Source organism: Leopardus geoffroyi, chromosome C2 (genome assembly GCF_018350155.1).
Source record: "Leopardus geoffroyi isolate Oge1 chromosome C2, O.geoffroyi_Oge1_pat1.0, whole genome shotgun sequence".
Taxonomy (NCBI): domain Eukaryota; kingdom Metazoa; phylum Chordata; class Mammalia; order Carnivora; family Felidae; genus Leopardus; species Leopardus geoffroyi.
The window spans coordinates 81,196,478-81,217,199 of NC_059333.1; the positions used below are offsets into that span (position 1 = coordinate 81,196,478).

General features: G+C 45.3%; 1 protein-coding gene and 1 long non-coding RNA gene across 2 annotated transcripts; both read left to right on the forward strand.

Moving 5' to 3' along the window:
• The first annotated feature begins 780 nt into the window (after positions 1-780).
• Positions 781-6,937, forward strand: CRYGS (crystallin gamma S). Its single transcript, XM_045502670.1, has 3 exons — positions 781-909; positions 5,902-6,144; positions 6,564-6,937. Exons 1-3 carry the CDS (start codon positions 790-792, stop codon positions 6,834-6,836), a joined length of 636 nt encoding a protein of 211 aa, XP_045358626.1. The 5' UTR covers positions 781-789; the 3' UTR covers positions 6,837-6,937.
• Positions 6,938-14,919: 7,982 nt separating this feature from the next.
• Positions 14,920-20,463, forward strand: LOC123576129. The gene is made up of 3 exons (XR_006701181.1): positions 14,920-14,933; positions 18,868-18,876; positions 20,196-20,463. It is a non-coding gene; the product is annotated as an uncharacterized LOC123576129 (long non-coding RNA).
• Positions 20,464-20,722: the final 259 nt, after the last annotated feature.

Sequence of the window (20,722 nt, forward strand, 5' to 3'; positions counted from 1 at the left end):
ATACCGTAGAGCCCTTTCTTATGGAGTAGAGCTTGTGTGCGTGCCTCGAAAAATTTTCAAACTTAAAGAACAATTGCACGAGTCTGATTCCCCACATACCCCTTGTCCAGATTTGCCACTTGATGATAACGTGTTACTACATTCACTTTGCCACTCTAGAGAGCAGTAGTATTTTTGCTCAACAATTTGAGAGTAGGTTGCAGACATCTCAAACCTTTACTCCTGAAGACATTAGCGTGTATGTCCTAAAAAGAGACATTCTCCCATGTTGTCGTAGTACAGATTCTTAAATGGAATGAAATCAGGAAATTTTACAGTGGCACAATATATAGTCTGTATTAAAATTTTTGCTAATCATCCCCAAAATGTCCATTGTAGTAACAGTTTCAAACACAAGATCATGCATTGCCTTTAGTAGTCATCAAATTTCGTTGCTTTGGAACGTGTTACTTCTATTCAGAATTAGAGGGTGGCCTTTTGACTTTTTTCCTGCAAGCTTTGTTGGAGGAAAAAAAAAAAAAAAAAGACATTGATTTTCTAGCAAGCAGCCACCTTGAAATCCCCAAATTGCTCAGGTAAGAGGGACTTTTTTGTTTTTAATTTTGAAAACTTTGGCTGGGTTTTGGTGCCTTGACTCAGCAAAGTCTATAATGCAGCAAGGCTTGGTAAGCATTAGAAGGGGTACTGAAGCTTTCCTTTATTTCATAATCCCAATTGTTTTTCTAGAAACCATCAATAGCCTCTAAATGACTGACTCAATTTTTGGATCCTATTCTCATGACTAAGCAAATGTTTGATTTGAAACCAGCCCAGTATAAATGTCTCTGTGCCTCTAACTCTGTAGCTATTCCGGATTTCAGCACTGGGGAAACCAATCTATGCACCAAAATGTCTAAATCTGGAACCAAGGTAAGTCAACGGTCATGCTGATTTTTAGCCTACCACTTTCCTTTCCAGTGTTTCCTTTCTTTTGGAATGTTTCCTCTTTTCCAATGTACCTAAGGATACATCGAAAGAAATGTGGAGAAAAACTTTTGCTTCTATGCCTGAAGGTAAGTATGGTAGTGTTTTAAAGGTTGAGAATAGGAGAGAAGGTTAAGAAATGCTTATTATATTTTCTACTGTAGCAAAATTACCCAACAGTTTATTAAGGGTTTATCTGTATGTGTGTTACCATGTTCAGTATTGTACAGGTATATAATGTGTTAATATCATCATGATTTCTGCCTTCCAGCAACTCCTATTCTATGAATTTCCACAGGAATAGGACATACTGATAAGAGGAGTACACGGAGTAGAAAACTTTTAGTGTTCAGTTAAAAGTCCGCTCTGTGAAATTTAGGCTCCATCAGTGATGTCCTAAAAGACTAATCAAGTGAATTAAATCCTATATATCCCTTTCATTCAAGCAGTTATTTTTATCCCTTTCCTGAAATAAAGTGCTTATTTACGTTACGAAAATTGTCTCTAAAATATTTGATTCACAGTTGTTGGACCAGAAATCGATCTTTTAGGCAGGGCTTTAGAAATGAGGGTATCTACCTTCATTCTATTATTTTAGCTTTTCTGCTCACCAGTGAATCTAAGGCAAAGCCATCGGTGCCTGATTTCCACAGCACCCCCCCTCAACTTGTTACTTTGAAAAGTTTCAAACCCAATGAATCTTGAAAGAATAAGAAAGAAATGTTGAATGAATACTTCTATATCCCTTACTTATATTCTCTAGTTGTTAGCATTTTGCTATATTTGGTCTCTCTGTCTCTTTGTACTAAACCATTTGACAATAAATAGCAGGCTTAATTCTTTTGCCCTAAGTACTTAGTCACGTTTCTCCAAAAACAAGGGTATTCTCCTATATAAACATAATACCATCTTGTCTCCCAAACTTGTCATAAATACCAAATATTCAGACTATATTCACATTTCCCCCAGTCGCTTCCCCAAATGTGCTTCATGGCTGGCTTTTCCCCTGATACAGGATCTAATCAAGGACCATGCATTGCATTTGGTTGCCATGTTTCTTTAAACTTTTTCTTTTAGCCTCTTTTGTATGAAACAGTCACCCTACTTTTTGTTGGTGTTTGAGACACTGACATTTTTCTAAGTCCAGACCAGGTGTCTAGTACAAAGTCCTGAGATCTGGATTTACCTGATTGTTTCCTCGTGTTTAGATTCAGACTAACCATCTTTGGCCAGAAAGTTACATAGGCAACAGCAAATATTTCCCATCACATCATGTCAGGAGGCACCTGTTAACTCGTTCCATAGTTGGTTAGTGCCTGATTTTTTTCCACTTGGAAAATAGAATAATCATACTTGTTATCTAAAAGATTTGGGGAGAAAAAATGAGACCGTGTCTTTAGTGCTCTGAGGTTCTTGGAAGTATGCCATGCAAATCCCATTGAAAAAAATTTGAAGTCCTTAGAGAAACCCGTGTGCCTTGATGTAAGACTATTACAACTGGACCCCCTTAGATGAATATATCCCCCGTTTTCAAAGATTTCCAGAGTAGTAATAGTGTGCTCTCTTTTATTTCTTGTAGCTGGGCTGTTCGCGTGGTTAACTAACTTGCTTGCTAGGCCAAAAGAGCAAGTTATCTCTTACCCTTTGTCTATTGCATTTTCCTTTCCCACCATCTTACTAGAAGTTTAATCAGAGAGTTTGGGATTGGCAAAAACCATGCATGGTACTAAGTTTGGTTTTGTTACCTTTGGAATACGTGGCATTTTTCTTTCTATTGTATTGGATTAGTAGACTGCTTTTCAAGAACTAAGCGGGAAGGAGAGGAATTTTGTAATGATTTCTAGGGAAATCTCCTGCACTATTTCTTAGCCTTTCTATAAATTTTTTTGGCCAAGAATCTCAGCTGACTATACAGTAGATGTCATGGTCCTTCTACAAATGGAAACTGAGTAGAGGTCCAACATTCTCTGGGCTCTGAGATTTGGAACGTCCCCCGCTGAAAGGAGAGTTTGGTTCTGGAGCTCAGTAAAGGCTCCATGGCAACACTGTACTTTGTTTCAGCCTTGGGATGGTTGGCTAGTCTGCTAGAGGGTAGACAGCAAGGTTGCCTTCTAGAACATCGTATATTTTCCACCTTTCAATATAGATGTTAGCCAGGAAAATGTGCAGTGGACACTAGGTGTGGGAAACATTGAACTAAGAAAAAGTGATATTAACTTTATTTCCTACAGCATAGCCCTTGCAAAGGCTCTTTTATGGTAAACAGTTGACCAAAAAAACAAAGGTAAATTGAATTAAGGCTGAATTAAGGAATATAGAATCTATTTTATTTTTTAGAGAAGTTACCTTGATTTTCCTAAAGATTTTTCCACAGGCTTTGGGAAAAGCATCTCAGCCTCAGGATCAGTCTTGTTCCCTTACTAAAAGCGTAAGTGCTGGGGGCGCCTGGGTGGCGCAGTCGGTTAAGCGTCCGACTTCAGCCAGGTCACGATCTCGCGGTCCGTGAGTTCGAGCCCCGTGTCGGGTTCTGGGCTGATGGCTCAGAGCCTGGAGCCTGTTTCCGATTCTGTGTCTCCCTCTCTCTCTGCCCCTCCCCCGTTCATGCTCTGTCTCTCTCTGTCCCAAAAATAAATAAACATTGAAAAAAAAAAATTAAAAAAAAAAAGCGTAAGTGCTGTACGTTGCACAGAACTAGCTGTGCAGGCAGGAGACCGCAAAGGGAGATAAGATAAAATGAATCACACGTTACTAACCGGGAGCTTTGCACTGCCAACCACTCCCTTGCTTGCACCTAACTTGTACCTAGCTATTGGCCTTAGGCAAGGCGTTTAACTTCTTCATCTGTACCAACAGTAGCAAAAGTTTATTGGCGATTATGAGCCAGATTACACTAAGTGCTTCATAGGCATTTTCCCATGGAACCTCAGGACAACCCTCCGCAGAGGATACTGGATCACAGTTTTACAAATGAAGAGTCTGAGCTTTAGAGCGATGTTCAATGGCCTATCCAAGGTCACTGAGCTAGTAGCTAGTGCTGCAGTTTTGTTTTCATCTATAAACTGGGGTACCGTGTGTCTCCAGCTCTGTGCTATGCTAAAATGGGAAATGGAGCTGGAAGAGAAATTTGGAAGGGGAAGAAAGGAGATGAAGCAGATGATTTAGGGGTGGGAAGGGCTCAGGAAGCTTGCAGGGAACAGGAAATACAGGAGTGGAGAGAAATACAAGAGTGGAAGAGTGGAGAGAGTAGCGTGGATTAGGGTGGAAGGAAGTACCCATCAGTAGGCTACATCTAGAAGGCTCACCTGGGGTAGAAAACAATGAGGTTTTATGCCCTTTTACGAGTCATTCTTGGTGTCTGCCTCTCCCTCATTCATTACACCTGATTAGTCACCAAATTCTACGTTTCTTTTGACTGTTTCCTCAATGTCCTTTATACAGCAGTTGCCTTTTGGCTGGCCTGCCCCATCTCTCACACACCTGCGGCAACCACCTGTTTCCACGCACGAACCACTACCTTACATCTCGCACATAATCACCAAAGAGATTCCAGCATGCCGTCTGTGTCTTCTGGCTTTATTTCCTATTAATACTTCACCACATAGTCCATATGCACCGAGCTTGATGAACCACTTGTCCCTATAATGGGCCATATTCCTTTATTCCTTTGAACAGCCACCCTTTCTTCTTTGCCCCTGGAAACCCTCTACTTATCTTTCAATCTTCACCTCAAAAATCCTCTCAAGGCTACCTGGCTCTCCACTCCTTTCATATGAAATGGTTGACATTTTCTCCTTTGAAGCCGGTAAGGCAAATTAGCCACGAGGTGGCAGCGTAACTCTAGGAAATTAAGTGCTTGACTCCATGACACCTGTGATTTCTTTCACTTTACCTTCCGAACTTGCATTCATCTTGGAGTGTGGAATTATAGAACAACAGGGGACAAACTCTGTAGTCCATTTGGTCTGGTGGTTTTCAGAACCTGCTTCATGAAGCCCCAGGAGTGGCTAGGGACTCTTCTCTCCTGTTGCAAACAGAAAAGTTTTACTGCACAGCCAGGGCTTTCCATCTAGTCTGGTCCTCAGCTCTGACAAGTGTGAAGCTGGAGCCCAGAGAGCTAGCTTGCCTGAAGTCATAAGGCCGACTGGAGAGATGCACCTCTAGAGGCTAGGTTTATCATTTCCGGTTTTTTAGGGCTGCATGCCGCCAAGCCGTCCAAGGTCTCAGGCTTACCCCAAAGATTGTGGTAGAGACTTGGTAAGGCTTTGAAGCAAACCACGTTTGTGACTTGCCATCGTGTTACTTTGGAACTACCCTGTTGGCAAAAAAATAATAGTGCGGAACACAAAATATTGTCAGGTGTATGCTCTATATTCATGTAAAGTAAACGCTCTAAAGCTAAGGTCTATGTTTTATTTTTCTCTCTTTATCTTCCATGGCACCTAATGAATTTCTGCATTTGGAACTCACTCGTCTTCCTCAAACATTTATTGAAGGTCTGTCAAGCGCTGGGTCCAGGGGTCCATAGCTTAAATAAGGTTTGGTCCTTGCCCCTGGAAGAAGTCTGGTAGGAGTCTGATGGGAGAGAGATGTATAAGTGGGTAATTTAGCTTCTAATGTGGTAAGTACAGTGAGTTATGGGAACAAAAAGGAGGAAGCAGTGAACTTGGCTCTGAAACTACTGGCTTCTCTTAGAGCACTCTTGTTTTGCTTCATTTTAAGCCTTCAGAAAGTTCTCATTCCTACAGTTGACAACTACAATTGTCTGCCAGAAGGTAAATGTTGTGAGGTGAGATAGAACTATACTTTTACCCCTCAAAATTGAAGACAAAGGGATTTCTACAGCGGGCAATGTGTTCTTGATTTTTATTTTATTTTATTTTTTTTTACGAGTAAAGCCCCAGCTCCTCAGTTCTTCTCTTTGTTCGCTCCATCCTTCAGATTACTTTCTATGAAGACAAAAATTTCCAAGGCCGCCACTATGACTGTGACTGCGACTGCGCAGATTTCCACATGTACCTGAGTCGCTGCAACTCCATCAGAGTGGAAGGAGGCACCTGGGCTGTGTACGAGAGGCCCAACTTCGCCGGGTACATGTATATCTTACCCCGGGGCGAGTACCCTGAATACCAGCACTGGATGGGCCTCAACGACCGCCTCAGCTCCTGCCGGGCTGTTCATCTGGTGAGCCTGGGCCCCCTTGCACTCTCTCTCGCTTGCTGGCCTGCTCTGGCTCTCTCCATCTCTCTTTCCCCTACCCCCCCCCCCTTTTTTTTTTTTTTAACATTTTCTTACAGTTTTCCTACCCCTTAATGGGGTGTTTTCTCTTGTTGGCTGCTGAGGCTCACATAAAACCTTAGGTCAGTCTATCACAAGACTGAATCTGCTAATTATTTCCAGAGCACTCTCTCTGCCTCCTGAGCACGTTAAGGCCTTAAGTTTTTCTTACTGAACGTCAATTGTTTTCACAGTACCCAAAAAAGGAGAGGAGATCAGATCATCTAACTTCCACGATTGGGGGTTCTGAACCAAACTGTTCTCTGAGTTCTTGACCCGTCAGTGATTTCCATAACTGTTATTTCCTCCTGTGTCGTTTTTTTCAGTCTGGTGGAGGCCAGTATAAGATTCAGATCTTCGAGAAAGGAGATTTTAATGGTCAGATGTATGAAACCACTGAAGATTGCCCTTCCATTATGGAACAGTTTCACATGCGGGAGGTCCACTCCAGTAAGGTGCTGGAGGGTGCCTGGATTTTCTATGAGCTACCCAACTATCGTGGCAGGCAGTACCTCCTGGACAAGAAGGAGTACCGGAAGCCCATCGATTGGGGCGCAGCTTCCCCAGCTGTGCAGTCTTTCCGCCGCATCGTGGAGTAATGACAGGGATGGGGCCACAAGCTGCTTCCTGGGGGCCACCTGCCGGCTGGCCTTGTCATCCAAATAGGCATCCTTAATAAAAACAATTGGCATGCATTCCACTGTTGATTGTAATGCCTCTTCTTAGACACTCTCAGGGACCGGCAAAATAGTGCCCACCACAGAGGGCAGCGACACAAAGCAACTCATCCTTCAGATTGCCAATCTGGGACGTTGCGCCAGACAAAATGGGACTGCATTAGAAGTTAGAAAATCAGACTGCCACGTGGTGGTTCTCCTTGCTTAAGTTTTATGTTGATTCAACAGGTACAGTAATCATAGCTACTACTTTTTGGGTGCCTTCATTATTCCATTTTCTCTTTTACAACAGCCCTGTAGGAGAGGTGGTTTATTTGCATTTTACAAATAAGAATGGAGAGGCTTAGAGAAACTAGAAGCTTGCCCAAGTTCACCAGCTGGTGACCAAATCAGAGTTTGGTCCAGGATATTGATGTTTCCACGGCTCCTAGTCTTTCCCTTCATTTCCAACTCATTCATTCAACACATGCTGGCCTGGGGTCTGTATGCATAATGGAAGTACAAGACCTTGAGGAATCTAAGAGGTGGAAAGGGCAGGGTCCCCTGAAGGTCTCATGGAGGAGACAGAATACCTATCAAGAATGGACATTGAGGGGTGCTAGGTGGCTCAGTCAGCTGAGCATCTGACTTTGGCTCAGGTCATGATCTTACAGTTCGTGGGTTCAAGCCCCACAATGGGCTCACTGCTATCAGCATGGAGCTCACTTAGAATCCTCTGTCCCTCTCTCTCTCAAAAATAAAAAAAAAAAAAAAAGAGAGAGAGAGAGAGAACTGACAATGAAAACAGCCATCACTAGAAAATGGTGGAGTCATGAGTCACCTGAAGGCTCTTGCTTCAGATTCAGGGGTTCCTGGATCAGCTACTTCTCAACTTCAAGTTCAGTCTTTCTGTAAAAAGAAATATAATTTGTCCCAACTACAATAGTTGAAATGGAGTTTTATTGAGTTTTACCCACTTAGAGTAACCCCTGAGATTGTATCTGTTTAATCTTGAGGAAGAGAATGTTTAAGGAAACCCAGCGTCACTAGGGATACTTCATGAGCATCTGAGTGAACCTGGGGAGGCTCTGGACGTGCCTAACTTTAAAAGGGAGGGTAGGGGCCCATGTCTCCTGGGAGCCTTCCCAGAAAAGGCCAAGTTAGAAGTGCTGACGATGCTGCCTTTGTGTGCACTTCAGTCTATACACTAGTGGGTACCGCATAGTGTTCCCCCAAAGATTTTTATTCGTTTTGTTAACCTCCCGTGGCTTTGGTCACTTTCTCAGTTTCAAGTGAAGGACTTTGAGAAGTTTCAGTAAGGGAGGGAGACAAGATGAACCATAGAGGGTGAAGGGGAGGCCACCCACTGAGGCACAAAGAGCTCTGGACCCGGTCACCCACCGTGAAGCGAACTTGCTCTATCTCCAGAATGAGGGAGTCGGACCAAATGCTCGCTCAAGTCCCACTGAACATAAACATCCTGATTCTTTAGAGATCAGGAAGAGGATGCAGAAAGGCTAGCTGATGACCAAAGACTACCGACTCTTACTTTCAGCGGCCCAGTTTCTGGAAATGACCTCCGAGATCTTGCCCCTCATTTTCTGCGGAGGAAACTGAGGCTGTGGTAACAGTGCATGAGGGCCAGCTTCTGCTTTCATGTCAACCACTGTCATGTTCCAGTCCCTGGTGAGTCGGTCACGGTCTGTTCAAAACAACCAGAAAAGCAGTTCTGGCAGCAGGATAGGAAAACAAGTGTCAGGATAACTTATCCCAGTCTCAGAGAAATAGAAGATGGCTTTTGACAGAGAAAACAGAATTATCATTTGAGAATGTTAGACGCCTCTTGGCTCATGCCCTGATCCAGAAAGGGATTGCCACCATTCTCCCCAGCTGCACACACATCAATCGGCTTGCACTTAAGAATTTGACTAGCAGTTGATACTTGAGGTCAAAAACACTTTACGTCTTTATCTATCAATCCATCCCAGTTCTGCTAGAACATTCTGCTGTTACAGCACAAGCCAGAGTCCCACCTATCAAGCACACCCAGAGTAGCACCCAGGTTGTTATTTAGAATTATTATCTCCCTCTAGCTTTTATTGTTTAGTCTCTGTGAAACAGGGGATCTCAAGAAAATAGGGCAAGGGCATATTTAGACCATTTTAGGGCTGTTTCCATCCCTATGGAATGTTAGCATTCCTCTAAGTCTTTGAATATCTCCCAAAGATAGAACCCACTTCCTCAAAATGCAGCATCAGGGGCTCCTATTTAAGGACTCCAGGGTAAGGCTTCCAGATTGAACATGGGATGGTGTTAGTAAATCGCAAGTATTGGGGTACAACTAACTATAAATACAGCATAAATATATCCCAAGTATTGCATGGGACGTAGTTATACTAAAAAAGTATCTGTCATTGGTCTAAAATTCAAATTTAACTGTGCATCCTGTATTTGTCTTTGCTAGATCAGTCAACCCAATACTTGAAGGGCAAGTTACACATGAGTGACATGGGACAAAGAGCACAGGGCTCAGGTTCTGGTAATTGCAGACATGTGTCCCATGGCAGGGCATTTAAGTACAATTTTTCAGAAGACACTGTGAACCGACAAAATGTGTCTGCAGCCAGATTTAGCCTATGGACCACCAGTACCCGATCTTGGCTTGTTGGAAAGCTCCGAATATCAGAAAACGTTGCTTACATAGAGTCAAAATCTGCTTCCTATAACTCTGAACCTGTGATCCCAGTTCTGCTTTCCGTCTAGTTCTCCATTCCCAAGATAGCCCTTTAGGTATTTAAAGATCCCTCCTGTCTGTCTCCACACTCTCATTTCTAGGCAGAATATCTCCTGTTCCTTCCATTGCTTGTCTCTTGGTGTGGCTGGGCCCCAGACTCTTCATTCTGGTGCTTCTCTTCTGTTGCAGATCATCTTTTCCCTGCTGTCCAGCCGTAACCTGACTGGACCACATCTGGAGGACTGTGCGCAGTTCTCTCACCCTCCTTCCTCACATATGCCCTGTTCTTGATCACACTCAGCTCTCCTTGTGCCCTCCCACTGGCCCCAATATGGGCCAGGCCACACTTTTCTAAGAACTGGCATTCCAGCTCAAGTGCTAGAGAGTTCCCTTCCTCCCTGAAGAGTTAGAGAGAAATGGATTCAAATCCTACCACTTCCACACGTGAGCTCTAAGTCACATTATCCAATATATAACCTCAACTTCTTTTATTTTGAGGGAGGGAGAGAGAACACATGTAGGGGGGAGGAGAAGAGGGAGGAGGAGGAGGGGGATGGGGAGGGGGGAGAGAGAGAGCGAACGAGCGAGAGAGAATCCTAAGCAGGCTCCATGAGATCTCACAACCATGAGATCATGACCTGAGCTGAAGTCAACAGTCAGACGCTTAACCAACTGAGCTTACCCAGGCCCCCCTCAACTTTCTTTTCCATAGCACAAAGGTAATACCTGCTGTGCGAGCATTAAAACAAGATAATGCATTAAAAACACATAGCATGCATGGCCATTTCTCATGTTTGCAATAGTTGTGGTCTATAAAGACTTGAACACTGGATAGCAGATACTTGAACTATCGTTCCTGGAGGAAATACAGGGTTAGGTGCGTGTGAACTTCTGGTCACAACATTTTTGTCAGCTGATCAATACATAACTTTTTTAAATGTGTGTTTCAGTTTAAAGACACCTTATTTAACGTATATTGTTGACTCATTGACATTAACGTATATTGTTGACTATTGTCGACTCACTGCCAGGCCAGGCCTGAATAGTGATTAACATATTTTCTCTGTAAGGCATATTACAACTTTCTTAGGAAAGCTTGCTTGGGAACACTAAACAGCACTTCAGCACTACATTTGGGGTCGTTTTATGTAGCCAAGTCAAAAATCAAAAGCAAAACGATGCCCAAAACACAGCACAAATAGAGTGCAACCGAACCAGACCAAACACTTGTTTACAGTATAAGAGCTGAAATCAGAAGGCAGAGCATTCTTTTGACCTCAGCTGGGAACATGAGCATTGGGCGACTCAAATTTTTTGCTGCTCGGCTTGTGTCCTTGAATGACCTCAAATGCACCGTAAGTAGTGATTTTGGAATCACAAGTCAATTTTAGGGAGTGGGCAAACTCATAAATACAGAACTTGTACTTTACCACTATGGTTGACATGTTAGTACCATTTTCCTAGCATTTAAGTACCTCTGTTATCAAACTGTTTGGGTTTTGCTTTTTTTGTTTTTGTTTGCTTAGCTTTTTTATGCCTCTTTCCATCCCCCAGTTGTTTTCCGAAAAGCGTCTCTGTATTTTTGGCAGATGCTTCACGGTTGGGAAGACATATATCAGAATTATCCAACCCATCCTACCACCTTGAAAAAGAGCTACATTTCCAGAGGAGGCTGGCCTCCCCTTCGCTCCCTCATGGGCCTCTCTCCTGGTTCTAGTTCCCACCGGTTTCCAAGGGCAGCAGGGTTGTCCCTAGAATTCACACAAATCCCCCTCTTTTCTAACTTTCACCTAGTCTCCCTTATTTGGGGTCTCTCAGGTGACAGGGGACAGTGAATCCTCAAGCTCTCCTTCCAGCCCTCTGGCTGACCAGCCTGTGGTCCACACAGGAGAGACGCATCCCTTGTGGGTGTGGCTTCAATGCAAGGCAAACCTCTCTGTCCACAGATAGACACCACCCAACTCTACCTCCTCACTCAGGCCTCACACTTCAAAACCAGGGACTCTAAGAACTGGAGGGGCTGGGGGCTTTCCTATAGGCAACAACTTGGTAAGGAGGGGCTCACTCACCCCAGTTTACAGACTGGGAACCAGGACTCAGCGAGGCTAAACAAGTGGTCCAAGGTCACTGGTTCCAGAGCTCTGGCTCTTTCCACGGCACCGCGTGGCCTCTGCTGCTCAGTCTTCATGAGACCGAACCACGGTACCTTGCCAGGCATGGCATGCTGGGCTATTTTCCCTTAAATGGCTTTATGGAGATAGAATCCCCATGCCATACGATTCACCTGTTTAAATGTACAGCCCTATGGGTTTTAGTACATTCACAGATACGTGCAACCATCACCACAGTCGACTATAGAACATTTTCATCACCTCAGAAAGAAACCCCATACCTTTAGGGATGACCTCATCTCCCCATTTTCCACCAATCACTAATCTACCTTCTGTATCCATGTATTTACTTATTATGTAATAATTCACTTATATAAGTCACTTATATCTATATATTACTTATATATCAGGATTCGTGTATATATATATATACATATACACACATATATATACACTTATTCTAGGCATTTCACATAAATGAAATCACATATTATGTGGTCTTTTGTGACTGGCTTCTTTCATTTAGCAAAATGTTTTCAAGGATCATCCATGGAGTAGCATTCCTTATGGCCAAATAATCGTCCGTTGTATGGATAGTTCACATTTTGTTTACCCATTAGTCAGTTGATGGACATTTGAGTTGTTTTTACTTTTTGACTATTACAAATAATATTGCTATAAACATTTATGTACAAGTTTGAATGTGGACACATATGTTCCTTTTTCTTGAGTATATACATATATACCTAGGAGTACAATTGCTGGGAGCATGAGCTATTTCTTCTTAAGTGCCGGCAGCATGTGGGGCCTTGAAGCCACACAGACCTAGTTTCAATTCTGATTCTCCGATTTTCCGGTTGTAGTATTTCAGGCAAGCACACCTCTCTTAGTCTGAGCCTTTTCATATGTAAAATAGAGATATGATTAGACCTACTTTCCAGTGGTTTTGTTGGCATTGGATGAGGTAATTCGAATTCTTAGCCCTGTGAACAACCTACAGGAGCAGGTACTTAACGAAGGCAGCTATTTAAAAATCTCCCAGAGATGGAATCCCTGTAGAAGGAGGGATTCTTCTTCTTAAGAAGAGTTGGTGGTACAAAGTTGGGGAACCAGTGGGCTGGTGGTATCTCCAGCCCCTCTCTGCTTTAGTGATCAGTGACTTAGGTGCCTGTGGGTCAGTCTGAGGTCCTGTTGGGCCAGCAGGTAGAGGAGAGGTGAGAGAGTGGGCAGTGACAGCGGTAGGAGTCAGGGGCAAGCAGAATGCTCCGTGCCTCTGAGGGCAGCAGCTAAGCACAGAAAAGCACAGAAAAGGGAAGTTCATCTCCCGCCCTTCATTTCTGCCAGGCCTTGTGCTGTCCCCCCCTGGTCTTCTCTTATCTCTGCTAACCGATCTCATTTCCTTTCCCTTTGGTGAAATGGTTTCTCATTTCCCCCGCACCAGTGTGGCCCTTTGTGAGTCAGCGACCGTAGGGGCTCAGCACCCTGGTTGAGTGGTTCTGGAATTGATTAGCTCTGGGGGAAATCCTGCCAGCGCTTTGCCTCTTGGGAGCGTAGCGGGCAGAGATTTGTTCCCATTGTTCACGCCCCACCTCCCTGAACAGGCCACATTAGCCTGTTCGCTGAACCGTGGGGCCAGACAATGGCGGGCCTGGCTGTAGTGCTGACCCCCACAGTTTCTCAGAACACGCTGGTGGTGTCCCTGAGCCCACGGTAACCTGGGTGATTCTGACTAGGCCGGTCATCCAGGGTCGGGTACTCAGGACCGAACGAGGAATCTCTAGACTGTTCCTGCAAGCAGGAGGAGGGGAAAGGAGGCTGCCTGTATGTAGGTTGATTATAAACCAGAAGTAAAAATACCCCAACCAGAAGTGAGCTTTGGGGACCTCCTCCAAAGGCCAGGGGTCCTTGCCATCGTGAGTCACATTGTCACACCAGGCTGCCTGGGACTCACAGCCACTCAGTAGCAGCTCACATTGGCACATCCTGTTTCAGAGTTTACAAAGCTCTTCGACATACTTCATTTGATCCTCACCATGCTTAGGTGAGACCAGGAAGATTATTGTTTTTCCATTTTGCATAGGAGTAAATAGAGTCACTGAAAGGCCACGTGACTTCAATGGGGATTACAGGCTTCCTAGACCTTCCACAGCCAAGAATGGCCCTTTGGTGTAACAGATGCTCATGCCAAGAGTCATCCCCGTGGCATGACAATTTTTAAAAAGCCATTTCTCTCATTTTTATCACAAGTACAAGGAATACTTTCCAACGAAGTGGCTCCTATGATTTCATGCAATTTAGTGAAATACCAGACTGGGGGCATCTGTGAGTCCACATTGGAAAAATGAACGGAAAGGCATTGTGTTTATATGTTTTCTATACTATCTTTTAGCCTTCTGCCCTCCGGTTTTCTGGTTTTCAGTTAGACCCCGCCATAGTGAAAATACACTTACGGCAAATCTGCCAAACAAAACGGAGGTGTGATGGCATATCCTTCAGGTATACTCCCTTATAAGCAAATACAATCCATGAAAAATTTCAGATTTGCAGAATGAGTAAATTGGGGGGAAATATTTATTTAAAAGTATTTATTAAAAAATGACTACCACGGGGCACCTGGGTGGCTCAGTCGGTTGAGCGGCTGACTTCGGCTCAGGTCATGATCTCGCGGTCCGTGAGTTTGAGCCCCGTGTCGGGCTCTGCGCTGACAGCTCAGAGCCTGGAGCCTGTTTCAGATTCTGTGTCTCCCTCTCTCTGACCCTCCCCTGTTCATGCTCTGTCTCTCTCTGTCTCAAAAATAAATAAACGTTAAAAAAAAAAAAATTAAAAAAAAAAATGACTACCTATGGTAGTCCATAGAGTTCCATAGGTACTCTAAAAACACACGTTTAAAATTTCAACAAAAACTCAACATTCATAGGTTTACTATTAACGAGTTGTGTGGGGGCGCCTGGCTGGCTCAGTGGGAAGAGAATGTGACTCTCGATCTTGGGGTCATGAGTTCAAGCCCCACATTGGGTGTAGAGATTACTAAACAACCAAACAAACTTAAAAAAGAAAGAGTTGGGGCGCCTGGGTGGCTCAGTCGGTTAAGCGTCCGACTTCAGCTCAGGTCACGATCTCGCGGTCAGTGAGTTCGAGCCCCGCATCGGGCTCTGGGCTGATGGCTCAGAGCCTGGAGCCTGCTTCCGACTCTGTGTCTCCCTCTCTCTGCCCCTCCCCCGTTCATGCTCTGTCTCTCTCTGTCTCAAAAATAAATAAACGTTAAAAAAAATTAAAAAAAAAAAAAAAAAAGAAAGAAAGAGTTGTGTGCTAAGTGGGAGAGGATTTATTGGGTAGTAGAAGTTGAGGCATGCCCAGACTCATCAAAGGAGACACTCTCAGCCTGTGACATTCTCATACTGTTCTTGGTCCTGGAAGGATGATCCTTTCCTTGCCTTGGGCCTGCACTTAGGAGAATCCTACATCTCACAGACTCAAAAATACAAAAATGCTTTCTGCTAAAATCTGTCTCCGTCTGCCTCTGGTTTGGTAACCAGTTGAGTGAAGGGTAATTACAGGAGAGGATCACCTGGGTTGAAATGGCCCCTGCAGACCAGGGAAGAGGGAGAAAATCATAGCCTCTTCCCTGGGAAACCAGGGAAAGATGGTCTGAATGATTTACTTACTTACTTATTCGGGGGTGGGGGGGTAGCTTTCAGGTATAATTTACAAAGTATAAAACTCCCCGTTTTTTAAGCGTGTGGTTTGAGGAGTTTTGACAAATGTATCCAGTTATGTAACCACCAAGACAATCAGCACAGAGAACATTTTCATCACCCAAATTCCCTTCTGTCCCTTCGTAGGTAACCCCTTCGCACTGTCCCACTCTGGCAACCATTGATCTGCCTTCTCTCCCTGTAGCCTGCATTTTCCAGAAGGTCATCCGTGCAGCCTTCTGGTGTCTGGCTTCTCTCACCGAACATAATGCTTTTGATGCTTTAGGAATGGCTTCTTACACCTTGTTGCATATATTCATGGTTTAGTCTCATGACTGAGTAGTATTCTATTGTCTGGATATAGCACACTTTGTTTTACCATTTACCAGTGGAAAGCGACTGGGTTGTTTCCAGAAGGCCTGCTTTGTTTATAATTGCTTCAAATTATGCAAGGTGGGTATCTAGCCAGAGAAATTTCCACAGGATAACTATGTTCTTTCCCCTCTCCCTGTTCAGGTGATGCAGTTTGGGGAGGTGCTTAGAACTGCCTAGAAATCCTGAGTTGGCAAAAGGACACTCAGGGAGGGGCGCACGCCTGCCTAGGCTTCCTGGGGACCTTGATTGTGTCAGTGCCTTTCCGGAGTTCAGAGGGTCTAGTCCGGCTGGTATCCTGAGCCAGCAGGTCTGAGGCTCACCGCTGGTGGGCTGACCCAGGGGAGGGCTCACCTTCTTTAGCCTCTGGGACGCAGGGGTGATGCTTGGGAAGAGGTTTCAAGGCGCTGGCTGGGAATGCAGGCCGGCTACGGGAATAGTTTAATTTATAGTTTCTAAGTGTTTAGATATCTGGCGTATATGCCTCCGTTTTTGTACCTTCCTCCAGGCCTACAAAAGTTGTCGAAGGCAGACTGCTGGTTGTAACTGGGGTGGGCACTGGGAGCTTCTTCCTGCACTCCTATAAGCAAATGACTGCATTGCAACCAGTGGCCCTCTAGTGGCTCTGTATCTAAAAGCACCTGCTTTGCTCCCAGAGGGTAGCTTCTGTGCTGGGAGAATCTTACCTCATTATTCCATCTGGTTCCCTGACTGACAGCAGCTGTCAGGCCAGGAGAAAACAATCTGTGCTTGGCAGTCCTTCTCAGTGTCCCCAGTCTACAACCTCACCCACCCACCCCCATGGCAGCTGTTTCTGTCTTAGTCCCCTCAGCACCCTACCCCCCACCCCCTCCACTCAACGCCCTGGTCTCTACAGAAACCTCCACCTGAGACTGAGTGGGGACTAGAAGGCCCAGAAGGCCAGCGTGTACTCAGCTTCCACCCTGCTCCCAGCACACTTTCTGTCTCAGAAATACCAGGGTTCCCTGACACCTTGGGCTGGGTCCTCTTCTCTTCCATTTCTCGGATGGATACAATTTCTTCTCTCTGATTCTCCCATTTATGTCCCCTAAGCCTGAGAACCAAGCTCCCATCCTGTCCTCACCCTCTCTTCTCGCATATTCGCTTGGATTTGGTAGCCAATCTACCCTCCAGACATTGCTCAAAGCCTTCCTTCCACCTGCCTGCTTGTGCCTCTGCCTGAGTCCTTGAGGGATCCTTCCCTGGAACCCTCAGCCTTCTCTTCCACCTCTCACCCATCAGTCAGCACTGCTGCTCCCAGTGTATTCTCTCTAAAACCACACTTGTGATTGTGTCACCTCCTCGATTTAAACCCTTCTAATTAATCTTTCAGGTTCCGGGTGTTCTCTAGAACCATGACACATGTCCCTGGTGATAAGAGTATAATGTGCCAACGGCCTCAGTGCATGTTGTGCGGTGTGTGCAGTCATCCAGCCGATGGGAGGGGCTCCGGTGCAGCTGGAAAAAGGGGTACCTTCTTTTCAATTGGCACAAAGCCTTATCTCTTCTCCCCCAGATCCCTCCTCCTATATACCCCTCCCCCTGCTTAATATATTACACTCCTGATGAATTGCTGGTATTTCTTCAAAGGTGCCATACTATGGCCTGCCGGGAATAACACTCCCTGTCTCTTTGCCTATGAGTCTTCTCATCCTTTACAGGCGTGATGTCCCCTCAGAGGAGTCTTCTCTGGCATCTCCCCCTTCAGTATGGGGACATGGCACTCTTCCGTGTTCCTGTAACCCTCCACCTTCTTGCCCCTCAGCCCTAGCATCCTGGGTCATAATTACCCACCCATGTTTGCCTTCCTCTCTAGACTGAATCCTCAAGGTCAAGGACTGTATCTTGTCCATATGTCCCTAGGGTAGGTGTCTGTGGTTGCATGGGCATTTATCACGCACCAACTATGTGTGGGGGCTTTGAGTCTGTTGCCAGTATTGGTGGGCTAGGACATGTGAGAAAGAGTTCTCTTGATGATCTAAGTTGGAGTATAACTTAAGAATCACAGCAGAGATCTTCAAAGTCACCTCAGTCTCCCATCCTAAGTTTTGCTGTACCTTGATTGAAAGCAAAAAGGCTCTTATGTTAAGAAATGAGTTAATAAACAGGAGTGGATTGCTCAACCACGGAATCCAAGAAACGTCAAGTCCCAGGGACAAATGTGGGGTGAGAAGGTAAATATGCCCAAACGCTGCCCCCAGAACAGGAAGCGTGGACAGTATGTTCAGGTGTCATCGTCTCAAGGTGAAAGAAGCAGGTAGGTGGGTGGATTCCTCAGCCGGCAGACTGAGTCCAGGTTTTTCAGATAAATAAACATTTTTTAAAAAGTTTATTTTTGAGAGAGAGAGAGACAGACAGAGCTTGCGCAGAGAAGTGGGGAGGAACAGAGAGAAAGGGAGATGCAGAATCCGAAGCAGGTTCCAGGCTCTGAGCTGTCAGCACAGAGCCCCACGCGGGGCTCAAACCCACAAACCGTGAGATCGTGAGCTGAGCAGAAGTCAGACGCTTAACGGACTGAGTCACCCGGGCGCCCCAGATAAACTTCTGACTCTGACTTGGCTTCCAAATAACGTGACTGCCATTGGCCATGATGGCTCAAGGGTGTGGTTTCTGGGGTGGTCAGCACTGTCAATTACTGACCTGGATGGGCCCGTCTTCACTCTGTGGGGACAACCTTACCAAAGCAAGGAAAGATACTCTGTGAAAATCTGGGGTCACAGTCAGCAGCCCCAGGAGAGGACATGTCACTGTAACTATGTAGCTACTAATGAAATTTAAATTTATTTATTATTTATTTATTTATTTAAAGACAGGCAGGCTTCTGGGCTGGGTGGCCATGCAGGCTCTGGGGCTAGAGGACACAGGTTCAAATTCTGGCAATGGACTTCATCTTTCTGTGCCTCGATTTGCTCATTTGCTGAACGGGAGCAGTGAAACTGCTTACCCATCCAGTGCCATTTTCTCCACACCTCAAGCTCATTCCATCCTCAAAACAATCCTCAGCCAGACATACTGGGAAGTTATGGGTGAGGAAAATGAAGCTGAGAGAGGTGAGGTAACTGGCCCACAGTCACAGGGCCACAAGTGACAGAGCCCAGATTCAAACCTGGCCTGCCTGGTCTCTTTCAGCTTCACTTGCTTCCTTCACACGCAAGACATCCAGACTCCCCTCTCCAGTTCTGTGCTGCCACAGCCTGGGGCCCTGGACCTCCACCCTCCACTGTTCCTGCTGCTGCTTTGACTGGGCACTAACCCACCACCACTCCGGCAAAGTCCTCACCACCCAAGGGAGGTCCCCAAGGGCAGCCAGGCCGAGTGGGTCTCCTCAAATGTTTCCATCAGCTCGTGGAGTTGGGACACGTGTGGGCTTATTTCTGGTGGATGCCGGTTTGTTTTCCTCCTGTAGAAACACTGGCATAGACTTCTCTGTTTCTAAACAAAAAGGTCGATATGTTAATAAACTTAAATAGTATTTAAAAAAAAGTCATCTAAGGCGATGGCAGCAGGAGGTGCAATGTCCCCAGGGTGTTATTAGCAACTTGGCATTTCCATTTCCGATGGGAACGTTAATGGCACTCTAGAAGCAGTGTTATTATGATTAAGACATTGTAACTGTAGGAACTTGAACACGTGAACTTCAACACAGGAACGAATGCAAATATCTCACCAGAGCTAGCTGTGTACCCAAGTTTCTGTTCGCCGCCCTTTGCAACTGAAGTTCTAATCTCATTACCAGGAACACCTAGAAGTTTCCTAGGATCACAGACTATTTGAGCTCCTGGGGACGTGGGACCATCTAGTAGTCCACCGCCCCATCTCAGATGGGAAAACTATTGGCCAGAAAGGATCTAACAAATGATTACAGGCTGGGTGACTTGAACAGCATTTATTTCTGTTCTGAGGGTTGGAAGTTCAAGATCCAGGTTTCTGGTGAGAACCCACCTCTTGTTTGCAGATGGCCATCAACCTGTTACCTTCCTGCTGCAGAGAACAGAGGAGAGGAAGTCTCTAATCCTACCCAGGAGGGCTCCACCCTCAGGACCCAGTCAATTCCCAAAGTCCCCCCCACCACAATGCCATCACACTGAAGATTAGGCTTCAACACATGAATTTGGGGGGAGGAGGGGGCGGGGAGGGAACATAAACATTCAGCCTACTGTGAATGGGAATGAAAAAGGATTCCTAGATTTCAGGGTGGTGAGGACAGAAGCGGGGAGTTCATGTGAGTTGCTTTGCAAGCTTCAGGGAAGGCAGCACAGTAGGGTGGAAAGAGCATGTGTTTTAGAGATAGGCCTGGGGGGAGTCCTTGCTGCCACCTGCTTATCTAAGCCCCTACTCTCTACAAAACGGGATTGATGGAGCTCTTGAGCAAATGGCTAAGAAAGAATTCTTGAGATGGCTTTGGTGCAAAAAGGCGATTTTATTAAAGCGCAGGGACAGGACCCATGGGCAGAAAGAGCCGCGCTGGGGTTGTGAAGAGTGATTGATTACATATTTTTAGGTTTGTGGAGGGAGAGGGATAGAGATAAAGTTTCTAAGGAATTCAGAAGCAAGGCCTTCAGGACCTTGAGGGGCTATTGTTAAGGTTACTTTTGGTCTATTAAAGACCAAATATGACAAAAGACAAAATATGACAAAAATAGGAAGGAAGTAAGGCAGCCATGAGTTGCTTGAGGAAGGTCACACCCGGCATGTTTCAGGCGTCTATCAGGGGGCTGCAAGCTGTAAGGAGATTTAATTCAAGCTACATTCCTCTTGCCTTTATTTCCCTATCAGGGTGATCCCATCTCCTGCCTAAAGTTATTATGGAGGGGCGCCTGGATGGCTCAGTCGGTTGAGCGTCGGACTTCAGCTCAGGTCATGATCTGCAGGTTCATGGGTTTGAGCCCCACAGGG

What these genes read in the sequence shown, in the direction of transcription:
- CRYGS (XM_045502670.1), top strand. Translation starts at nt 790, where the DNA reads ATGTTTGATTTGAAACCAGCCCAGTATAAATGTCTCTGTGCCTCTAAC. An exon ending in TGTCTAAATCTGGAACCAAG is followed by an intron (nt 910 to 5,901) that starts GTAAGTCAACGG and finishes TCCATCCTTCAG; the next exon opens with ATTACTTTCTATGAAGACAA. An exon ending in CCTGCCGGGCTGTTCATCTG is followed by an intron (nt 6,145 to 6,563) that starts GTGAGCCTGGGC and finishes CGTTTTTTTCAG; the next exon opens with TCTGGTGGAGGCCAGTATAA.